Source organism: Prionailurus viverrinus, chromosome B1 (genome assembly GCF_022837055.1).
Source record: "Prionailurus viverrinus isolate Anna chromosome B1, UM_Priviv_1.0, whole genome shotgun sequence".
NCBI lineage: Eukaryota > Metazoa > Chordata > Mammalia > Carnivora > Felidae > Prionailurus > Prionailurus viverrinus.
Window position 1 is genome coordinate 133747316 of NC_062564.1, and position 20107 is coordinate 133767422.

Below are 20107 nucleotides of genomic sequence, written 5' to 3' on the forward strand. Positions count from 1 at the left end.
TTAATTACTTCCTCACATGTACACCCTTGGAAATTTAATTAGAACCAGTTAATTAATCCATTGAGCTAGAGAACTCAAATACAAGTATGTGGATGGGCTTGCATCAGAACTCCTGGGATCCTTTTAAAAACAGAATTCTGGGTTTCACTTTAGACCTACTAAATTAAAATCTCAGGAGATAGGATTAGAGAATATTCTAATATTCTCAGCTTTGACATTGTAAGGGAATTGAGCTTATGGAAGGATGGGGAGGGTCAGACTGAAGGTTAGAAAATCTTCCTGATTCTCTTAATAAATTTGTAGGGGAATTCTGATGTATTCCAATGGACACATTTGAAAAGTAAAAGTGCTGATGTACAGTAGTTTCTTTCAAATAATTAAAAAATAAAAGAAATATGTTTCCCTGTAGATTCCAGAGTTTACACAAATGACAGTCTGGGATACCAGCAAGAACTAATGTTAAACCCAAACATTATGAACTTTTGGCATGGCCTTAAGCAATGTTGAAAGCTTGCTTCATTTTCTTTTTTCCTTATCTCTAACAGGTATATTTAATAAAATATAAGCAACACATAAAGTAATTTTATCAAAATTCTACCTGAATTATAAATAAAATTTTCATGAAATAATTTAGGAAAATCATTTATTTTAATGGAAGAAAGGAAACTACTCTTTAATGTTTTAAAGGAAGAGTTGTTTAATACAGATGTTTCCTAATAATTAATATCACTATAAAATAAGCACACATTTCTTCTAGATATTATTGTCTTTATTACAAAACATATTTTATGTTGAGGTAACATTTCAAAAGATATTTGGCAAAAATCAATTGAATTCTATGTACACAATTTCGCTATGTGCAACATATGTAAAAGACTCAGAGAATAGTTTTCCAGCATTGCACATAGACTGACTTTAGGGAAAAAATAAAGCTAAAAGTTATCTATCTATTCAAAGAGGGATCTCTCTACTATTTCCCACCCAGCCTTCCATATCATATCACCAGTTGTGAGTGAGGCAGTGTTCATGGGAATTCCTCAAAAAGCATCAAAACAAAGTTTTGTTTGTCCAAAATACCTCCTGTGCTGTAATTTGAAAGTGTTTTCACAAACTAAATATTTCATCATATAGGATTCACTGTTGCTTATCCCAAGGATAAACAGAATTCTCTTGTCTTCAATGGAGAAATCTTATGCAGTGCTCCAACTCTAGTGTCCTATTTTGAAGCCCTCCCTGATTATCCAAGGCAGTTAGTCCCATGTTCTGTGCTTCCATGTATTTTGATCATACCTCTTACAGCACTCACCACATTGCATTGTTATAATCCTTGTTTCCCTCATATGTATCCCTCTTTAGCTTTTGAACTTTATTTATCCCTCTATAAGCTCCTCAGGAGCAAGAAACAAGCCTTAAGCTTCATTATATCCCAGCACCTAGCACAGTACCTGGTACGTAATAGAACCTCAATAACTGTTATGTTAATGAGTTAGTAACTATTTCAGTTGTGAAGCTGTACATCTTTCCTTGCTTCCAGTCTCATTGAGTGTGTTCTGGTATCATTTGACAGTATTTAAACCCCTATAAATTGGTGACACTCTAGAAACAAATATAATATCCAGCATTTCCTTTCAGAAAGAAATGGCCTCTGGTTGTCCTTCTGATAAAAACATCAATAAATTATAGTTATAATGATTTCCCTATTCCCCAACCCCCAAGACTCCTGTATGTGAGAGCCACTTCTTAGGAAAGCTAGTGATGCTGATGCTGATGCTAATAGCCATCTTGGCAGTCATTGTCATCTTGATCCCCAATGGGTTTGTTGTGATAAGCATCAACTGTTAATTTTCTGCTTTCTATCTCAGTGTTTCTTGACTGACCATCTTCCTCACTGCTTGATTTGCTCTCAGTAGAGTTGCTGTCTTCTTTTGATTTGCTGCTGTCCTGAGAATCACTGACATCATCTTCTTCAGACTGGCTGTCCTGCTCAGACTGGCTTTCTTTACTCTCGCTCTCTGCTGAGGCACTGTGAGACTGGAGGCCTTCCTGGCTAGAACTATTCTCGTCCTCAGTGGACTCTGGGCTTTCCTTGGATTCACTGTCATTGAGGCTTTCATTGGATTCACTGTCAGCTTGCTCCTCTCTTGATTCACTTTCTGAACTGGAGGGATTGTTCAAGCTGTTCTCTTCACTGGAGTCACTATCTTCCTGATCTTCTGAGTAACTGGTGGTATTATCTGGGTTGTCACCCCTGGACTCACTCACTACATCTTCCTGAGATTCACTACTATTTTCTTGAGATGGCAGATCAACCTCTTGACTAGATTCACTGCTGGGGTCTTGTACATTTTGACTGTCTTCTTGAGACTGATTCTCCTCACTGTCTTCTAGAGATTCACTTTTGCTGTTTTCCCTGGATTGGCTGAGGCCAGCATCTTTGGAATTGGTGTTTTCTGTGGAGTCACTCTTGACATCTTCCATTATGTTGCTATCATCAAGGTCACCTATGTCATCCTCCTCAGAAATGCGGGACTTTCTAAAAATTTTCCTCCTTGGATACTCCATTGATTGGCTGTCAACTGAATCCTGAGTGCTTGCTTGCTCATCGCTCTTTCCTTTTGATTCGACACTAGCACTGCTCATTCTGAGGTTGCCTTTCTCACTCCTGATAGTGTCTGGATCATCATTCTGCATTTCCTCATCATCAAACTCAGAGCCATCCCCATGGCTACTATCCCCTTCACTGCCACCTCCCACCCAGTGTTCTTCACTCTCACTATCTTGAGCAAAGCCACCTCCCTCAGACCTGCTCTTCACCTCATTCTCATTGTCAAGGTCCCTGCTGTCACTGGTAGTATCTTGGGCACTGTCTTCCCCTCGCGGTGCACTGTCTTCCCTGGATTGTGTGATGTCAGCCGAGTCTTCATTACTTTTGAGTCTGGAGTTTCCTTCTTGTGTCTCTTCAGGTCCTGGCCCATTGTCATCATCACCAAAAGTGTCATCTCCACTGTCATCTTCATCATCATCTTTATCATTTCCTTCTTTTCCTCCATTCCTAGAGAGGCCACCAGCTGGTCTATGCACATGTTGATGATCATCAAGGCCCTCCTCTGATTCAACACTGTCACTAGGGTCTTCATTGGCCTGGAGTTTGGGGTTAACAAACATGTCAGTATGCCAGGAGCTGATACAGAGGGTATTATCTAGGCTCTTTCTACTTTCTTCTTCTTATGTCCCTCCTTCTAGCCCATGATCAGTTTTACTGCTCAATAACATCTCTACCAGAGGTTAAAGAGGAAGGAAGAGGAGTTGAAACTCAAGTCATTCCATTTTATATAGACACAGTTCACTCAATGCTGTAGAAATTTTCTCAAAAACCTTTATAGAAATCACATTTATGAAACTCAAATCATATTGTAAGTCTGATCCCAGGAAGAAACTCTCAGAGAATTTTTTTTGTACATTAAAGAGATGGTTTGTAATACTCATCAAATTGTTTGGTTTAAAACAGAGTTTTTAAAAATATTGGGTGATTTTTAAAAGACCCAAATATTTTTTTCTCAACTCTGGGGGGGAAAATGTACTAGGGCAGTATAATGAAACCTTTAACTAAAATGATAGTAAAATATTATAGTAAGATATACATCTCACCCAAACCGTATTTATACTTCACCCACACAGGCAGAGTTGCCCATAGAAGGCTTAGCTAAAAGACTGCAACTAGTGAGACCACCAGGGAAGCTTATTCTTAGTGTGAGCTCAGAGAGATTATCCCCATAAGTCGAACAATTGTATGCTCTACACAGACAAGGAAAGATAGTGAGTCTTCATTCATTATGCTCTAGAAAAATCTGTTCTCTCTACCATACCTCATAGCAGAGCATCCTTGCCAATTTTGTTTTTTTATTTTTCCACCTGCCCCTACTGATCAATGTCTGACTTTCCATTTGAGAGTACAATATGATGATATGTCTTCCCATTGCTAGATTTACACTGGTGTCCTGGAACTAAGCATCTTTTTAGTTCCCATAATTCAATGGCACATATTACACACTTCTCAAACTGGGACTATTACTTTCATTTGAGAGCTCAGAGAATATGGAGGCAATAAATCACATCTCCAGAAAACAGCCCCAATTCTATGCCTGTAAATTTCTAGACTGTTGCTTTGACAAACCTTTAGTAAATAATGGTAAAAAAAAAAAAAAACCAAATAATTCATCCTCTAACTGGTTGAAGGTAGAGTGCAACATGGGTCAAAGCTTCAGGGAGAAACCTGGTTCCTGGAATATCTGGAGCCCCACAGGTTTGAGTTTAGTCAAAATAATAGAAGAGCCAAAAAAGTAATGACATTTAGTCTTAGAAAAATGAAAAAAAAAAAAGTGTGCACGCAAGAGAAAGAAAGCCAGCTTTTTATTAAAGGGATATAATTATAAACTAATTCAGCTTTTCTCATTCCCAGAATCACCATTGAGACTGTTTAGACAAGTCATTACTAAAGAAGCTGTTTTATTAAACTTTCTTCAGGGATTTCCTATTCTCTCCTCCAACAAGATACTTAACATGGAGGAGGTCTCTAGACCCAGCAAGTGCTTCATGTGAGCCAGAAGGCTTTCTCTGCCTGATCTGAACTACTCCAATTATAAAAGCAACATTTTAGAGTGATAAATGAACAATTGTCTATCATGGTTTATGACCATTTGTGTGTGTGTGTGTGTGTGTGTGTGTGTGTGTGTGTGTGTTTGTATGTGTATTCTTTTTAACTATGAGCCACAGTGTCTACATTCTGGCCCCAGTGATATATATGGAATGAACATCTGAATTCTCCCACTCATTTTTCTTTTCTTATTTTCTGGGACTATTTAGCTAGCATAACCAAAGGTTAGAAAATATTACATTTAGAATTGTTGCCAGGTAATTTAATCTAACATCATTTCCTTCAACTCCTAAGTAGTCTGAAAAGTTAAGAAAGGTCTGTTTAATTACCTGTTCCTCTGAGCTAACTTTACTTTCTTCAGATGACTCACTGCTCTCCTAAAAGGAAAAAGAAGTTGTTTATTTTTCCTGTTAGTAATTCCCAAGGAAAGAAAAATATATGATATACATCAGTTGCTTGCGGTTTGGATTTACTGCTGTCCAAATGGCCTAAGGTGATGAGAAGAGTGTTAAAGTAAATTTACTTTATGAGATGTTTATGACCAAAAAAATGAACAAGATAGTTACCAAGGGTGGTGTTGGTGTCTGAGCCAAATTACCCTGTAAAAAAAGGAAGAAAAACAAGTTACTCCTTCACAGATAGACCATGTCTTGCAAATATTTAAAGTCATTTTAAGGGATTTTTTTTTCAGTTTCTTGTCATATATTTTACATTTACATGAGGTATGACATTTTATGGTGAAATGGCAAAAAAAAAAAAAAAGTGAATGTGAGGTGACCCAATGGCCTGGAAAAGATCTTGTGGGAAGGTTTTTGTGTTTCTGATACTTCACTTAGAGAAAAAATATACTTTCTTTGAAGCTGGTTGTTCATACAACCTGGATGAAATGTAACATAGGAAAGAAAAACAGCATTGAAGCTTAGAACCTAGATTTAAGTCTCAATTAGCTCCTTGGTTTTGGTTTTATCCCTGAAAACCAACTGTCTGATGTTAGTGCTGAAATTCAGATATTCCAAGAAACCCCTAAGTCTTGGGTAAACTGCAATGTTTGGTCACTCTGTGAATTTGAGCAATTCCCTTCACCTGTCCAATGTCAATTTCTTATTTATAAATTAAGAATATTAGCAACAACTGTGCATACTCCACAGACTTGCTGTGAGGATGAAATTGGAAACATCTTGAGAATTTTTCAGTATGATATAAAGAAACAATGCATTTTGAGAACATCACTTCATAAAATTCAGTAGTAGACAAAACTGAATTGAGAAAGCCACTAAACACTTCTTGAATCACATAAGATCACCTCCATGAGGAAAAAAAAGAAAAAAAAAAACAACCAAAAACCTAAGTCTGAAACTTAATCAGGGCATAGTTCTGATTTATTTCACTTTTTGTAATCCTGGTGCCTTCTCCTCATCTACACTCCCCCTTTCCCTCAAGCACAGCAAAACCCTCAAATCCCTCCTGGTTCCAAGCTGCTAAGTGATGGTTATGAGCTGCAGAGTACAGCACTGGAGCTGCTATCAACATGTCTTTAACAAGCCTCTCAGCTATGCTAGGCAGGGGTATCTCCCCAGAGGAAGGAGATATAATCTAAGTCTTTGCCCTGTGACTATATAATCTAAGTCACTCTAAGTCTTTGCCCTGTGACTCTGCAGGGAGGCACAATGGCAGGCTCTCAGAGATAACTCTGTCAGTTATCATTTGGAATTAAGGGATGAAAGGGAGCAAACATTGGTATTTTTCTCATGCCAAATGTTTGCGGTACTCTAGAGTGTTTGGTTGAATAAGAGGGAGGATCTGCAGTGGCTACTTTTCAATTAACCAGCAGAAAGACATCTCTGATGAAAGTTCATATAAGAAATCCTGCAATGTCTATTCTAATCTCAGGCAGGGACAGGACCCCATCTCAAGCCTCTGACATTATCTGGCCACCACTAATAGTGTTGTGCCCAAGCTGCACCATGTGCAAAAGCCAACAGGAAACAAGGTTATGAGCAAAACACTCTGCCTTAGCATAAAATTTTAAGCATTATTTGTAGTTTCAATCTTGAGAACCTACTGGTCTTCTAGACTTGGCCCTTCCTGAGAGGGATATAACACCCTGATAGAGAATGTGGATTCTGGAGCCAGGGTGACCTGGGTTTAAAGTCTGGCTCTAACACTTACTAACAGTGTAACCTAGACAGACTAGGTTACTCCTTGTGTCTCAGTGTTTTCATGTAAAGCACAGAACAGCCTGGCAATGGTTCTTGAGCCATTCAGAGTCAACACACAATTAACATTTAGGTGTTATTCCAGAGACTCTGGTATCCTCTCATTCTTCTTTCTCTTCTCACTTTCTAAGACTTGACCTCTTGCCTTCCAGACATCTCCTGGTAAAACAGATCTCTCGTCCTAATCCTTTAAGAGCAGTCTTTTTTTTTTTTTTTTTTTTTTTTTTTTTTTTTTTTTTGGAGAGAGCCTGAGCAGGGGAGGGAGGGGGAGAGAGAGAATCTTGAGCAGGCTGCATGCCCAGTGCAGAGCATGACAGGGGCTCAGTCTCTCAACGGTGAGATCACGATCTGAGCTGAAATCAAGGGTCAGACGCTTAACCAGCTGAGCCAGCTGGCACTCCAAAGAGCAGCCTTGGTTCACTGTCATCCATCCCCTTCTGCTACTGCACACATCCATTATGAAAATAAAATTAAATGCAAAAAATGCCTCCTTACCAAATTATACTATTAAGTTGAAGTCGAAGCATTATATGAACTAATTTTTTTCATATGAACTAGAAATTATAGCCCTATATCTTAGATTAAGGTATTCATTAAATCATTAGCAGTTTCAACATTTGCAGTGGAGCCAATTTGGTTATACTATTATATTAAATTAAAAATATTTTTTAATCTTATTTCTACTCACCATCCATTCTTCAGAGCTCTCAGATTCAGTATTATGATACCTGGCTACCTGGAAAATTTAGTATACATGGTTAGCCCACAGAGAAATTTCCAAGGCAGTAGCTATGGACACTTAGGAGCAGTGATAGTCAAATTTTAGCATGAATCAGAATCACCTAGATGCCATGTTAAACCAAAAATTGCCACATCCTTAGAGAGTACAGCTCAGTAGGTCTGAGGCAGGACCTGAGAATTTATATTTCTAACAAAATCCTACTTGATGCTGCTGCTGCTCAGGGGATGACACTTTGAGAACCATTGATGATGAAGAAAAATGAGAATCCTAGCTATGTGAATAAACAGCATAAGGAATAATTCAGATGATATTTTAAAGAAAACAGCTTCCTAAGAAACTACTGTTTTCATCTAGAGCCAGCCATCTGGCTTATAGCCAATGCAAATTGTGGAATCTTAGGTATAAATGGCCTTTTTTCATATATCTCTGCCATGATACTTACTGGGAGAGCACAGGACAACCCCCAAAGGAACAAAAGCAGGATGCTGGTCTTCATAGCCGGCAGTGGCAACTCTGCCTGTGATGAAGGACAGAAGATGTTTTCCTTAATGCTAAAGAAATACAGCTTTAACTTTTTGACATTTTCTTCCTATTGAAAAGCACAACTCATCCAAATGTCCATCAACTGATGAATAGATAAATAAAAAGTACTGTATCTATACAATGGAATATTATTCACCCATAAAAAGGAATGAAGTACTGATACATGCTACAAAGCAGAGGAACCTTGAAAACATTATACTGAGTGAAAGAAGCCAGGCACAATATTGTATGATTCCTTTTGTATGAACTGTCCCAAATAGGCAAATCTATAGAGATAGAAAGGATGTGTTTGCCCAGGACTGGAGGAGAGTTTGAGGGTGATAGGTTAAGGAATGAATTTTGGAGGTGATGAAAATGTTCTAAAACTGATTTTGCTGAAGGTTGTACAGCTCTATGCAATGGCTAAAAGTTAATGAACTGTACACTTCAAGTGTGTAAAGTATATATTGAATTATATCTCAGTAAACCGGTTAAAAAGAAACCTCACTTCTAAGAGACAAATTGGAAATACTTCAGTGAGAAGGTCTATAAATGCTTCTTCCCTAACACACAAAATAGGACAAATAGAGGAACAAGTAAAGAAAGAGGAATCAAGAAATTTCTGATCAATTCACTTTTATGATAATTATGCACATTATTGTGGCACAGCAACCTGGCAAATACACACCTAAACCAAAATGTACTGATACCATCGATAGGTCATCATCATTTGTCTATATACACACATATATACATACACACATTGCTTCTCAGTCACATTTATAACTTCGAAATAATATTTAAACAACATAGATTGTTTTTGCCTTTTGTCTTCCTGATCTGCAGAGGTTTACTATGGCAGCTTACATAGTACAGCTCCAGAAAGCTCTTAATATCTACTGTGCTACAATTGGTCATATATTATACATAGATTATACTAAATTCTTTCATTTAAATGACTAAATTCAGTCATTTGCATTACTGAAGGATCTCAGGAAGATTAGAGCTTTGGGACGTACTTGTGAATTACGCTGAGAGAAACATGCCAAATCAAACTGTATTTTCCTGAAGGGTGGCTTCATTTCACACCTCAAGAACTGGTGGTTTGGAAAACAACTTGTTCTGTATCTAAAAATAGATGTACTACATGCTAATGCAAAAGGTTATTGAAATGATCTAAAGGAAAAATAATTTGCCCGGCACTTGTTAGCCTTGTAGTTGCCCTAATAAATTAGTCAGATGGATTTCCATACATTTTGTGCAAAATCCTGAAAGTTTATTTCAGACTTCGCTTTTGTTTTTAAGATACTCTGAATGATTTTAATCTCCGATCTAAGAAATAAGAATACATTGCTCACTAATGTCTGGATATGCTGAATAATGTCTGTAACATTGAGCTCTAGAAGTCATCTAATCTTATTTTTTAATTTATTCAAGAAAACAGTAGAAATCCGAAGGAAACTGAGAATGTTGCTCATTTCTACTTTCAGGTCAAATGGTCCAATAGATTCTCCCATTTTATATCATGAGCATTATCTCACTTCAACATAGTTGTTCTTCATTTGTGGTATTTTCTTTATTCTAATTCAGCATAGTTCATATTAGTCTTTGTGTTTTGATATTTTTAGTTCTTTTTCAAATCCTCTACCTAAAATTAACAGAAAAACATATGAAAATGCTCAACTCCATCTAAAACAAACCTAATTCAAAAAAATATTACTTCTGAAGGAAACCGGAATATCTTGCATCCCAAAATATGCTTCCTTGACATAAAAATTATTTTGAGCTAAAGGCCTTTGGGAAACAGCAAATGCAAGAAAGATGCTCTGATCCTCCTTTATCTTCCTGAAAGCAAGAAACTCCCATGTGAAAGTTGGCTTCACTACACCAAGAGGAAGGAAGACACTCTCATCCTGAGAGAAGAAAGGTTAAGGCTGAGAGAAATCTGTACAAACCTTGTTAAACTAATCCTGTCTTCCTAATCACTTCCTTGTAATTTACATCCCAGCCCAAAGCCCCTTGTCTTGTCAGTTCTTTACAGGTGTATTGTTCCTTTATCTAAAAGGTAGAAAAGCCTTCTGTGATCACTCCTTCAGGACTTCATTCTCTTATGAAGGCTCTCATGGAGATGTAAAAATGTTAATGAAACATGTTTGCTTTTCTCCAGCTAATCTGATTTATGTCAGTTTAATTCTTAAACCCAGCTGGAGACCCTACAAGAGTAGAGGAAAATTTTTCCTCCACTCTATTTCCCCTTAGTTCCCACAAAGTTTTTTTTGTTTTTTGATTTGTTTTGTTTTGTTTTTTTAAGTTCATAGGTTCATTTTTTAAGGAACATTTCCCTTAAATGTGATATTCTCAAAATAACTACATGCTAATGGTTTTGGTGTCATAGGTCGAATGAAAATTAGATTGTTCACCATTTTAATTTTCAAAGTGAAATTTGAGTAGGGTGATAATCTCTGATGTTCTTCTGAAAGCTAGCAATATTCCAGACTTGATAAAGGCCAATAGAGTTCTCCTCTTGTTTTTGTTTTGTTTTGTTGATTCTCTTTTATCTAAATAGGAAAAAAAACTTAAGGGATGCCCTAAACTAATGAATGTTGTGTATTTTTGCAAAGAAAGTATGTGTTTCCAGTGTTCAAGTTTCTTAGGGATAGAATATTATGAAACATAAGAAAGATGCAGTAACTTGCTTGTGCTTCTAGAAATACCATTTAGCACCCTGACCTAAAGCAATAATTTCCTGAACAAAAATAAAAGACAGCCTGGGGTCCTGTAAGAGCTGAAGTTGCCTCTCATAGAATATATAGTCTGCCATCAAGCATTAAAAGAAGTCAGATCTTTAACCCTAATTTAGGCTTTCAATTAGTGTTTTTATTTTTTATTTTATTTTTTTAAGTTTATGTATTTATTTTGAGAGAGAAAGCACAAGTGGGGGAGGGGAAGAGAAAGAGAAGGAGAGAGAGAGAATCCCAACCAGGCTCTGCACTGTCAGCATGGAGCCTCACATGGGGCTTGAACTCACAGACCATGAGATCATGACCTGAGCCAAAGTCAAGAGCTGGACGTTTAACTGACTGAGCCACCCAGGTGTCCCTCATTATTACTTTTTTAAAATAAAATGGAATTTGGCCAGGATATGATTATATCAGGATTTCAGAGAACCAAACAAATAAGGCAATAAAAATATCAAATCCTTCCAATTATATTTGTCTTGAGGTCAATTACAATCAATCCTACATCATATGCCTTCAACCACAATAAAATAACTCCAAGGTGCCCTAAAATTCAAATTAAAATTTGGAAGGTGTCTAAGCATTTGAGGCACATTGGTCCACATTACCATTTTGGGGTAGGTAAGTGGACTAATGCCCTTAGAAAACTGTTCACACATTTTAACCAACCAACCACATCAAAGTAGGATAGTGCATTTGGCCCTCAGGTAAACAGAAAGTATGGTTCACTAGAAGCTATTGCTCCTAAAGAAAAGACAGGTTGCTTGAAGTACTGCTATTACATGTGGGATTTTCTAGATGTAACAGAGAATGCATTGCCTGACCACAATTCCCATTTTCTATTATGGAAGACAGACACTTCTGATTTGGATGAAGTGGAATAAATGCAGTAAATAAAAATACACATGGATTGGAATATATATTTCTTAAGTCTTCTATGCTAGAAAATGTTTTTAAAAGATAGTTATACTCAACATTTTATTGCATTCTGTTTGCAAGGCATCATGCTAACACAAATACCTAAGTAGACAATACAAAAATACTGTAATTATCACATCCTTGGTTTATTTCAGTAGTCTTAGCATCTTCTTTCAGTTACTCAGTTCATAATGAATATTATTGGATATATCTAGATTAATAGCATTAAATGATTTTAATTTAAAAGACTATATTTTGGAAGTCCTGCTAGTCTACTTTAGATTCTTTCATAATGTTTTGTAGGCCATGAATGTCATTATATCCATAAAACCTAAATGTAAAATTTTGTTTTGCTAATTAAAGCTAATCTTCAAAATGACTCTCCATAGGCCTCCTGAATGCAGAGGTCTAATTAGAGTAATATAGAGAACATCTGGTTCTATTGACTTAACATGTCACTTGAATATCATTATTTGCTGTGGCATAAACATCAGGCACAAAACTGGGAATCATTTTAACCCAAGGCTCAGCTCTCCCCATCTTTCTTCTGCATGGCATAATGCCTCTCAACATATATACATGTTTAATATTTTCCAAACATAGCAGAAGTCATTTTAAAATTTTTCAAAAATGAAAATTTCTTACCCTCTTCAGTTCACAAAGACTTTTCCCCAAAAGTCTCAACAATGAGTCTGAAGTTCTCACAGAGGAAATCTATGCCCAGTGAAGCCACTCTTGTGTTGATGTTCTGATGTTCACTTCTCTGATGGTGCAGGAATTTAAACTCTGCTTTAGCTTTTCATAGCCAATCAACCTCAGGCAGGGGGTGACTGACATCACAAGGTGTCACCGGGACTCCAATACACCCACACTTCCTCCAACTTGCAGAGGCAGATTTTCCCTAAAAAGCTCTTGTGGTTCCCAAATGACTAGACTAGTTTCCATTAAATTGAAGATCTTCCTAAAGCTTTATTTTGATTTCTAAATATATGTCATTCACATCCATGAAGGCTTATGAGCATTATAAACAATGACAATGTTTTCCACCTACTGACAGATCCCAGCAGACACATGGATGGGAAAAGGAGAGGCAAGGAGTGGGCAGAAAGTTTCCTGTTAATGTACATTTCCAGGTTGTACATGAAGAACCTTCTAAAATACTAGATTTGCCTAAATTGATGGTGTTGAGAATATAAGCTTTTATCCTCTCCCTTCTTATCTTTTAACAACCTCTACTGCTTACCTCCTTTTCCTCCCATCTCCCTAACCCCTATATACACACAAAAGTCCAAAATTCTTGGTAATCTAATGAAGCATTACTTACAGAATTCTGTGGTGATTGGAAATGTTAAGTTACCACCCTAAGTAATTTTTGTTTTTAACCAAAAATAATTTAAATCTAACACTTCATTATTCCCTCCAACTTCTTGCCACATTTTGGATTTAACTCTGGTGACTCTGGGGCTCCTTCGTGGCTCAGTCAGTTAAGCATCTGACTTTGAGGTCATGATCTCACAGTTCGCAGTTCATGAGTTCGAGCCCTGCATTGGGCTCTGTGCTGACAGCTCTGAGCCTGGAGCCTTCTTTGGATTCTGTGTCTCCCTCTCCCTCTGCCCCTCCCCTGCTCTCTCTCTCTCTCTCTCTCTCTCTCTCTCTCTCTCTCTCAAAAATAAACATTAAAAAATGGTTATAAAAAATAACTCTGGTGACTCTTTGAAATCAGAATTGGATAAAGGGGAAGCCTAGATGGGTGGCATATGGAAAAACCAAGTTCCAGGAGACTCTGCCATCACTGAAAATGTAGTGAAACAGATAAAATAGTAATTGCCAGGAGTCTTCAGGGGAGTACTGAAGATTGTTGGAGGGAGCTGGAAGTGAGTTGGCACCTCCCAAAGAGAATGCTTAAGTAACAATGGGATGATCACTGAACAACTATTTAAAGAATATAAGTTACCAAAATTTAACTTCCTCAAGAGTGGAGATATTTGCTTTGTTTACTGGTGTATATCCAGGACCTTAATACCTAGGTTCCTGAGTCATAATAAATACTCAATAAAGACTTTTATGAATAACCTAATAGATTGCTTTAAAATGGGCTGATCTATTAGTTTGTGTGACTCACTCTAATTTTTTGAACATGTTGATGACTTTTAGAAGTTTTCTTTAATGTTTATTTTTGAGTGAGAGAGAGAGAATGAGCAGGGAGGGGCAGAGAGAGAGGGGGATAGAGGATCTGAAGCAGGTTCTGCGCTAACAGCAGAGAGCCCGATGTAGGGCTCAAACTCACGAACTGCAAGAACATGACCTGAGTGAGATCATGACCTGAGCAAAGTCAGACGCTTTAACTGACTGAACCACTCAGACACCCCTGGCTGTTGGAAGTGTTAGTTGATACTCCTACCAAGCTGGTTCTAGAGAATTGGGGTATGCAACTTTATCCAGAAAACAAATGTCAAATATATGAATTCTCAACTTATTCATTGTGAACTCAGTGGGGTGGGAGGGGGCAGAAAATGAGGAGAAAGGAGTCTACTTTGATATAAGGTTGATTAGAAGACCAGACTTAATATGAGGAAGCTATAAATTCCCAATGTTCTGTTCTGGTTCTCAGTTACACTCCCAGGTGGTTTCATGGGTCTTGACTGAGGTCTATCATATAAGAACCTTTTAATCATATGTCAGAGTGGATCCTGGGAACATTTTGGTGGAGGATGTTATAGGACATTGTTTTAGAATTCAAGATAACTCGCTCATATGGTTGTCTTCTGGGAGTTCAGCTGAAACTCTTATTCTGAACACTTCAGTTCTCCTTTACATGGCCTCTTTTTGTGGCTTGGCCTTCTCACATGGTGGCTGGGGTCCAAGAGCTGCCCAAAATATCACTCTCTATATTCTATGGTCAGATCAGCTACAGGGCCATCCCAGATTCAGAAGGAGAAAAAGTCTGTGCCTTTTGGTGTGAGGATCAGAATGAATGTGCAGGGAACAGAGGAAAGGTTCAGGCCATTTTGGAGACTGGTTACAACACTACATGATAGGTTATACCCACAAACTCCAAACAAAGTGGCTGAGGACAAACTGCCAACTACCACAAGACCTACGTTATCTATGCAGGAGTAAGCAGTATATGTTCTGCCAAAGCAAGCCCTATGCATGAGTAAGCAGAAGGAAGCATTCATAACAATACCAAAATCAAAGCAATACAAAAAACTCCTAATTGCCCAACACTGGAAAATGCTAACAAATTCATTATTTTTTTAACAGAAGTGTAGTTGACATACAATATTATATTAGTTTCAGGTGTACAGTATAGTAATTCAACATTTATATACATTATGAAGTGATCGCTATAATCTAGCTACCATTGGCCCCCATGCAAAATTACTACATATTATTAATTATATTCCCTATGTTATACATTGTTTCTCCATGTCCTATCTTTTATAACTGGAAGTGTGTACCTTTTAGTCCCCTTCCTCTATTTTGTCCCTGTAACCCATTCCCCCTGGTAACTTCCAGATTGTTCTCTGTATCTATGAGTCTATTTCTGTTTTGTTGTTTTATTTTTTAGAGTCACATATAAGTGAAATAATATATTTGCCTTTCTTTGATTCTTTTCACTTAGCATAATTCCCTCTAGCTGCATTCATGTTAGGGGAAATGACAAGATTTCATTGTTTTTTATTGCTGAGTAATATTCCATTATGTATATACATCTTCCATTGTGTATATACATCTTTATCCATTCATCTATTGATGAACACTAAGGTTGCTTCCATACTTGGCTATTATAAACAATGCTGCAGTGAAAATAATTATTCATATATCTTTACATATTTTGGATATTAACCCCTTAATAGATACATTATTTGAAAATATCTCCTCCCATTCAGAGGGAAGCCTTATGTTTTATTGCTTTCCTTCTCTATGCAATTTTTTTTTTTTTAGTTTTATGTAGTCCCACTTGTTTACTTTTGTTTTTCTTGCCCTTGTATAAGGAGACAGATCCAAAAAATATTGCTAAGACTGATGTCTCATACTACCTATGTTTTCTTGGATTTTTATGATTTCTAGTCTTGCATGTATTTAATCCACTTTGAGTTTATTTTTTATATGGTATAAGAAAGTTTCATTCTTTCATATTTTAGCTGTTCCATTGAAGATTAATTGACTGCATAAGCATGGGGTTTATTTCTAAATTCTATTCTGTTCCATTGATCTATGTGTTTGGTTTTGTGCAAGTACCATATTGTTTTAATTGCTATAACTTTGTAATATAGTTTGACATCAGAGAGACATATGATAACCCCAGCTTTGTTCTTCTTTCTCAAGATTACTTTGGCTACTCAGGGTATTTTTTGGTTCCATACAAATTTTAAGTTATTTGTTCTAGTTCTGTGAAAAATGCCATCGATATTTTGATAGGGTTTGCATTGAATCTGTAGATTTTTTTTTGAGCACCATGGACATTTTAACAATATTAATTATTTCATTTCATGAATACAGTGTGTCTTTCTATTTATTTGTGTCATCTTCAATTTCTTTCATAAATATTCTATAGTTTTCAAGTACAGGTCTTTCGCCCTTTTGCTTAAATTTATTCCTAGGTGTTTTAATCATTATGATGCAATTATGAGTGGCATTGTTGTCTTAATTTCTCATCCTGATCACTACAAAATTCATTATTTTAAAACTTTATATAAAAGAAGATAATTAAACATTTATTCTGTGTTTCTTTATGAACTATGCCACTGAGTAACAGATGAGGAAGTTTCTCTTTATAGACATGAATGAAGAAGGAAGGATATAATTAGAACACCATCACTTTGCAAACCCAAATCAAATTGCAGACTCAGTCAGCAGAACCCAGACTGGGAACATTTATAGGACAAACACCCTGATTTCATCAACAACTAAATTCAAGTAAGAGAGCAAGAGAGAGAAACCTATAGATTCAAATAGACCTAAGAGACATAGCAACCACCATGTGTAATAATGTATTCATTTTATTTGTATCCTAATTCCAAAAAATATGCTGGAAAATATGAAATTTATTAAAATATTGGAAATGTGAACACTGACTTGAAATTTTATGATTTTAAAGAACTATTATTATTAGCATGATAATGGGACTATAGTATTTAAGCATTCTTAACTTAAAGATACTGAGATACTATGATGTCTAGAATTTGCTTCAAAATAAGTGAAAGATGATAAGTGGGTAGGGAAACAGATGAAACCAACTTTGCCATGAATTAATCACCCCTGAAGCTAAGTATGGACAATAATTATATTATACTATTTCTCTAATTTTATATATTTTGAAATTTTCCATTCTAAAAAGTTATGGAAAAAAATTATGCCTGATACTTAGCCAGGCCTCTAGCATGCATAGGGTTATCAAATGTTTTATTGTCTAGGAAATCTATTTCCTTATTTTTATGTTATCAATACTAAACTCAGATTTTTTATAATTAAAGGGTAACATTATAAAAATTACAAAATTATGATTATTAGAAACATTACTTAATAATTTAAAGTAGAGGGCTCCTGGGTGGCTCAGTCAGTTGAGAATCTGACCCTTGATTTTGGCTCAGATCATGATCCTAGGTTCATGGGAGTGAGCCCACATTGGGCTCTTGTGCTGAACGTAGACCCTGCTTAAGATTCTCTCTCTTTGCCCTCTCCCCTGCTCACACTGTGTCTCTCTTTCTCTAAAATAAAAATATAATTTAAAGGACAGTCTATACAATTTAAGTGTATGAAGTGCAGATGGAATAGATCATTTTATTGTATGTGAATTATATTTATTAAAATGCAAACTCAACACAATGAGCATTCAATAAGATGTCCTGATAAGATACATAAATTAAAGATTACAATTATCGCTTCTTCCTTACTCATGTGATATTATAGTTTTGAATTTAAATGGGTGAAATAAAACACACTAAATAGTGTGGCATCTTTCTCCAGGCAATATTCTTATGAATTAGTATCTTGTTTTCATTTTAAAACATGTAATTTAGGTAAAGTAAGGTTATTTTCTGGGGAAAAAATGAAACTTTTTAAAAATTCCAATATAGTTAACATTCAGTGTTATATTAGTTTTAAGTGTACAATATAGTGATTCAACATTTTATCCATTACTCAGTGCTCATCATGGTAAATGTACTCTTAATCCTCTTCACCTATTTCTCCCATCCCCCAACCCACTTCCCCTCTGGTACCATCAGTTTGTTCTCTATAGTTAAGAGTCTGTTTTTTGGATGGTCTCTTTTTTTCCTTGTTCATTTCTTTTGTTTCTTAAATTCCATGTATGAGTGAAATTTAATGGCATTTGTCTTTCTCTGACTGACTTATTTCAACTTAGCATTTCTTCTCTAGATCCATCCATATTATTGCAAATAACAAGATTTCATTCTTTTTTATGGCTGAGTAGTATTCCATCATGCATCTATGTGTCTGTATGTATGTGTCCATATACACCACAGCTTCTTTATCCATTCATCTATCAGTGGACACTTGGGCTTCTTCCATAATTTGACAATTATAAATAATGCTGCGGTAAACATAGGGGTGCATATATCTTTTCACATTAGTGTTTTGTTCTTTGAAACAATTAGGTTTTTTAAGTTTGCATTTGTATATTTGTCAAACATTTGCTCGGCTGTTGATTTTTGTATTTTCTTTGTGTTAGAAACTGTTCTAGGCACTGGCAACTACCTTAGATTCTACCAATAAAAAAAAACACATGCAAAGTATTAATACAATATAACATCACATTTTAAAGAATTAATAGGCTCTGATAGATAATACAGTTCCTTAATCTATACATATGTATTAAAAAGACTTCTAGCACCATATTTTTTTGTATGAATTCAAAAAACACATACCCAAAACAACACAACAGAGTTTTCTAAGTTATCCTTACGTTAAAAGACATACAGCAAAATATGAGATTTCAGCTGCCTGCAGAATATGAGGAATGGAGAAGAGATAGAGTGTGCGGATTGAAGCTAAAAGGAAAAATAAAATAAAATAATAGCCTACCATTAGCTTAAAATAATTAATAACTCAGTTGTCTGCTACCTAAGGCAAAACAGCAGTGGATAAGGTAGAATATGTAAAGGAAGAAAAAAGGAAAATACTGCCTAGAATTATTACATATCATTTTCACTCACATTCCATCAATGGAATTTACTCCATTCATGATAATGAATGATATGGCCATATCTGAATGCAGAAGTGCAGAGGATGTGGTCTTGAGCTGGACAAGTGCCTCCCAGAGACAACTCTCCCCATTGTAGAAGAAAGAGCACACATGGTTAGTGGATAGCTAGATTTTCTGCTTGTCTGCTAAAAGCTTCTGAGCTTAAGAATATGTTCAAAGAGGGGCACCTGGGTGACTCAGTTGGCTGAGCATCCAACTTCAGCTCAGGTCATGATCTCGTGGTCTATGAGTTCGAGCCCCACGTCGGGCTCTGCTGACAGCTCAGAGCCTGGAGCCTGCTTCAGATTCTGTGTCTCCCTCTCTCTCTGCCCCTTCCCTGCTCATGCTCTGTCTCCCTCCCCGCCCCCCCCCCGTCAAAAATAAATAAACATTGAAAAAAAAAGAATATGTTGAAAGATCTGCAGTAAAAGGAATTTGTCAACCAGAACATCCAACTCAAATAAAATTAAATAAGCGGTTATTATGGGTCCTTGCATTGGTTTACTCATTTAATTCTTACATTAACCCTATGAAATAAGCACTCTCATTTTTCAAAATTACAAATGAAGAAACTGAAATTTCAAGAGGTTAGGTAGCTTGCCCAGTATCCCATAGTCAACAAATGACAGAGCAGGGATTTTATGTACTTTTGAAGTCTTTAGTTTCCACCAGCAAGCTGTTTAAATGGTCTTCTTAATACTTTTCTCACTTGGATATTTTGAGGAGAAAGCAACTGTCTCCTTATCCCCCCTTTACCTTGTGATTAGGGAGTGGGGGTAATGCAAGTGTATTGCAACTCTCTCCAGAAAAAAATCTCTCCTTTCCTCTCCTCTCTCTCCCTTATAAGCTGGAAGTGGGTCATCTTGTTTCATAGTCTCTAGGTCTGCATTACATAGATGAGCTGCCTCTTCACATCTTTAGGATGTTAGGGAACTATTATATCAGCCCCTATTGTAATGTTCTCAGCCTTTGAAACCTCATTTAATAGCATGTTGTGTTTTCTGTTTTCACCACTGGACTGTAAACCTCCTCTAGTTCAGGAAACATTTGTCAAAAGCCTGTTGTGTCAAGTACTGTGGTGGGCATGAGATATAAAATGAATAAGTT

The 20107-nt window shown here is 36.4% G+C and overlaps 1 protein-coding gene across 1 annotated transcript in view; it reads right to left on the reverse strand.

The window, feature by feature from the left end:
* Positions 1-747: 747 nt before the first annotated feature.
* Positions 748-20107, reverse strand: part of DMP1 (dentin matrix acidic phosphoprotein 1) — a 23496-nt gene continuing 4136 nt past the window's right edge. Inside the window, exons 2-6 of the mRNA XM_047857545.1 lie at positions 8055-8129; positions 7559-7606; positions 5221-5253; positions 4984-5031; positions 748-3141 (exon numbers count right to left, since the gene is read on the reverse strand). Of these exons, the coding sequence (XP_047713501.1) occupies positions 1771-3141; positions 4984-5031; positions 5221-5253; positions 7559-7606; positions 8055-8108 (1554 nt within the window). The 5' untranslated portion in view covers positions 8109-8129 and the 3' untranslated portion in view covers positions 748-1770. The remainder of the gene's footprint in view (positions 3142-4983; positions 5032-5220; positions 5254-7558; positions 7607-8054; positions 8130-20107) is intronic.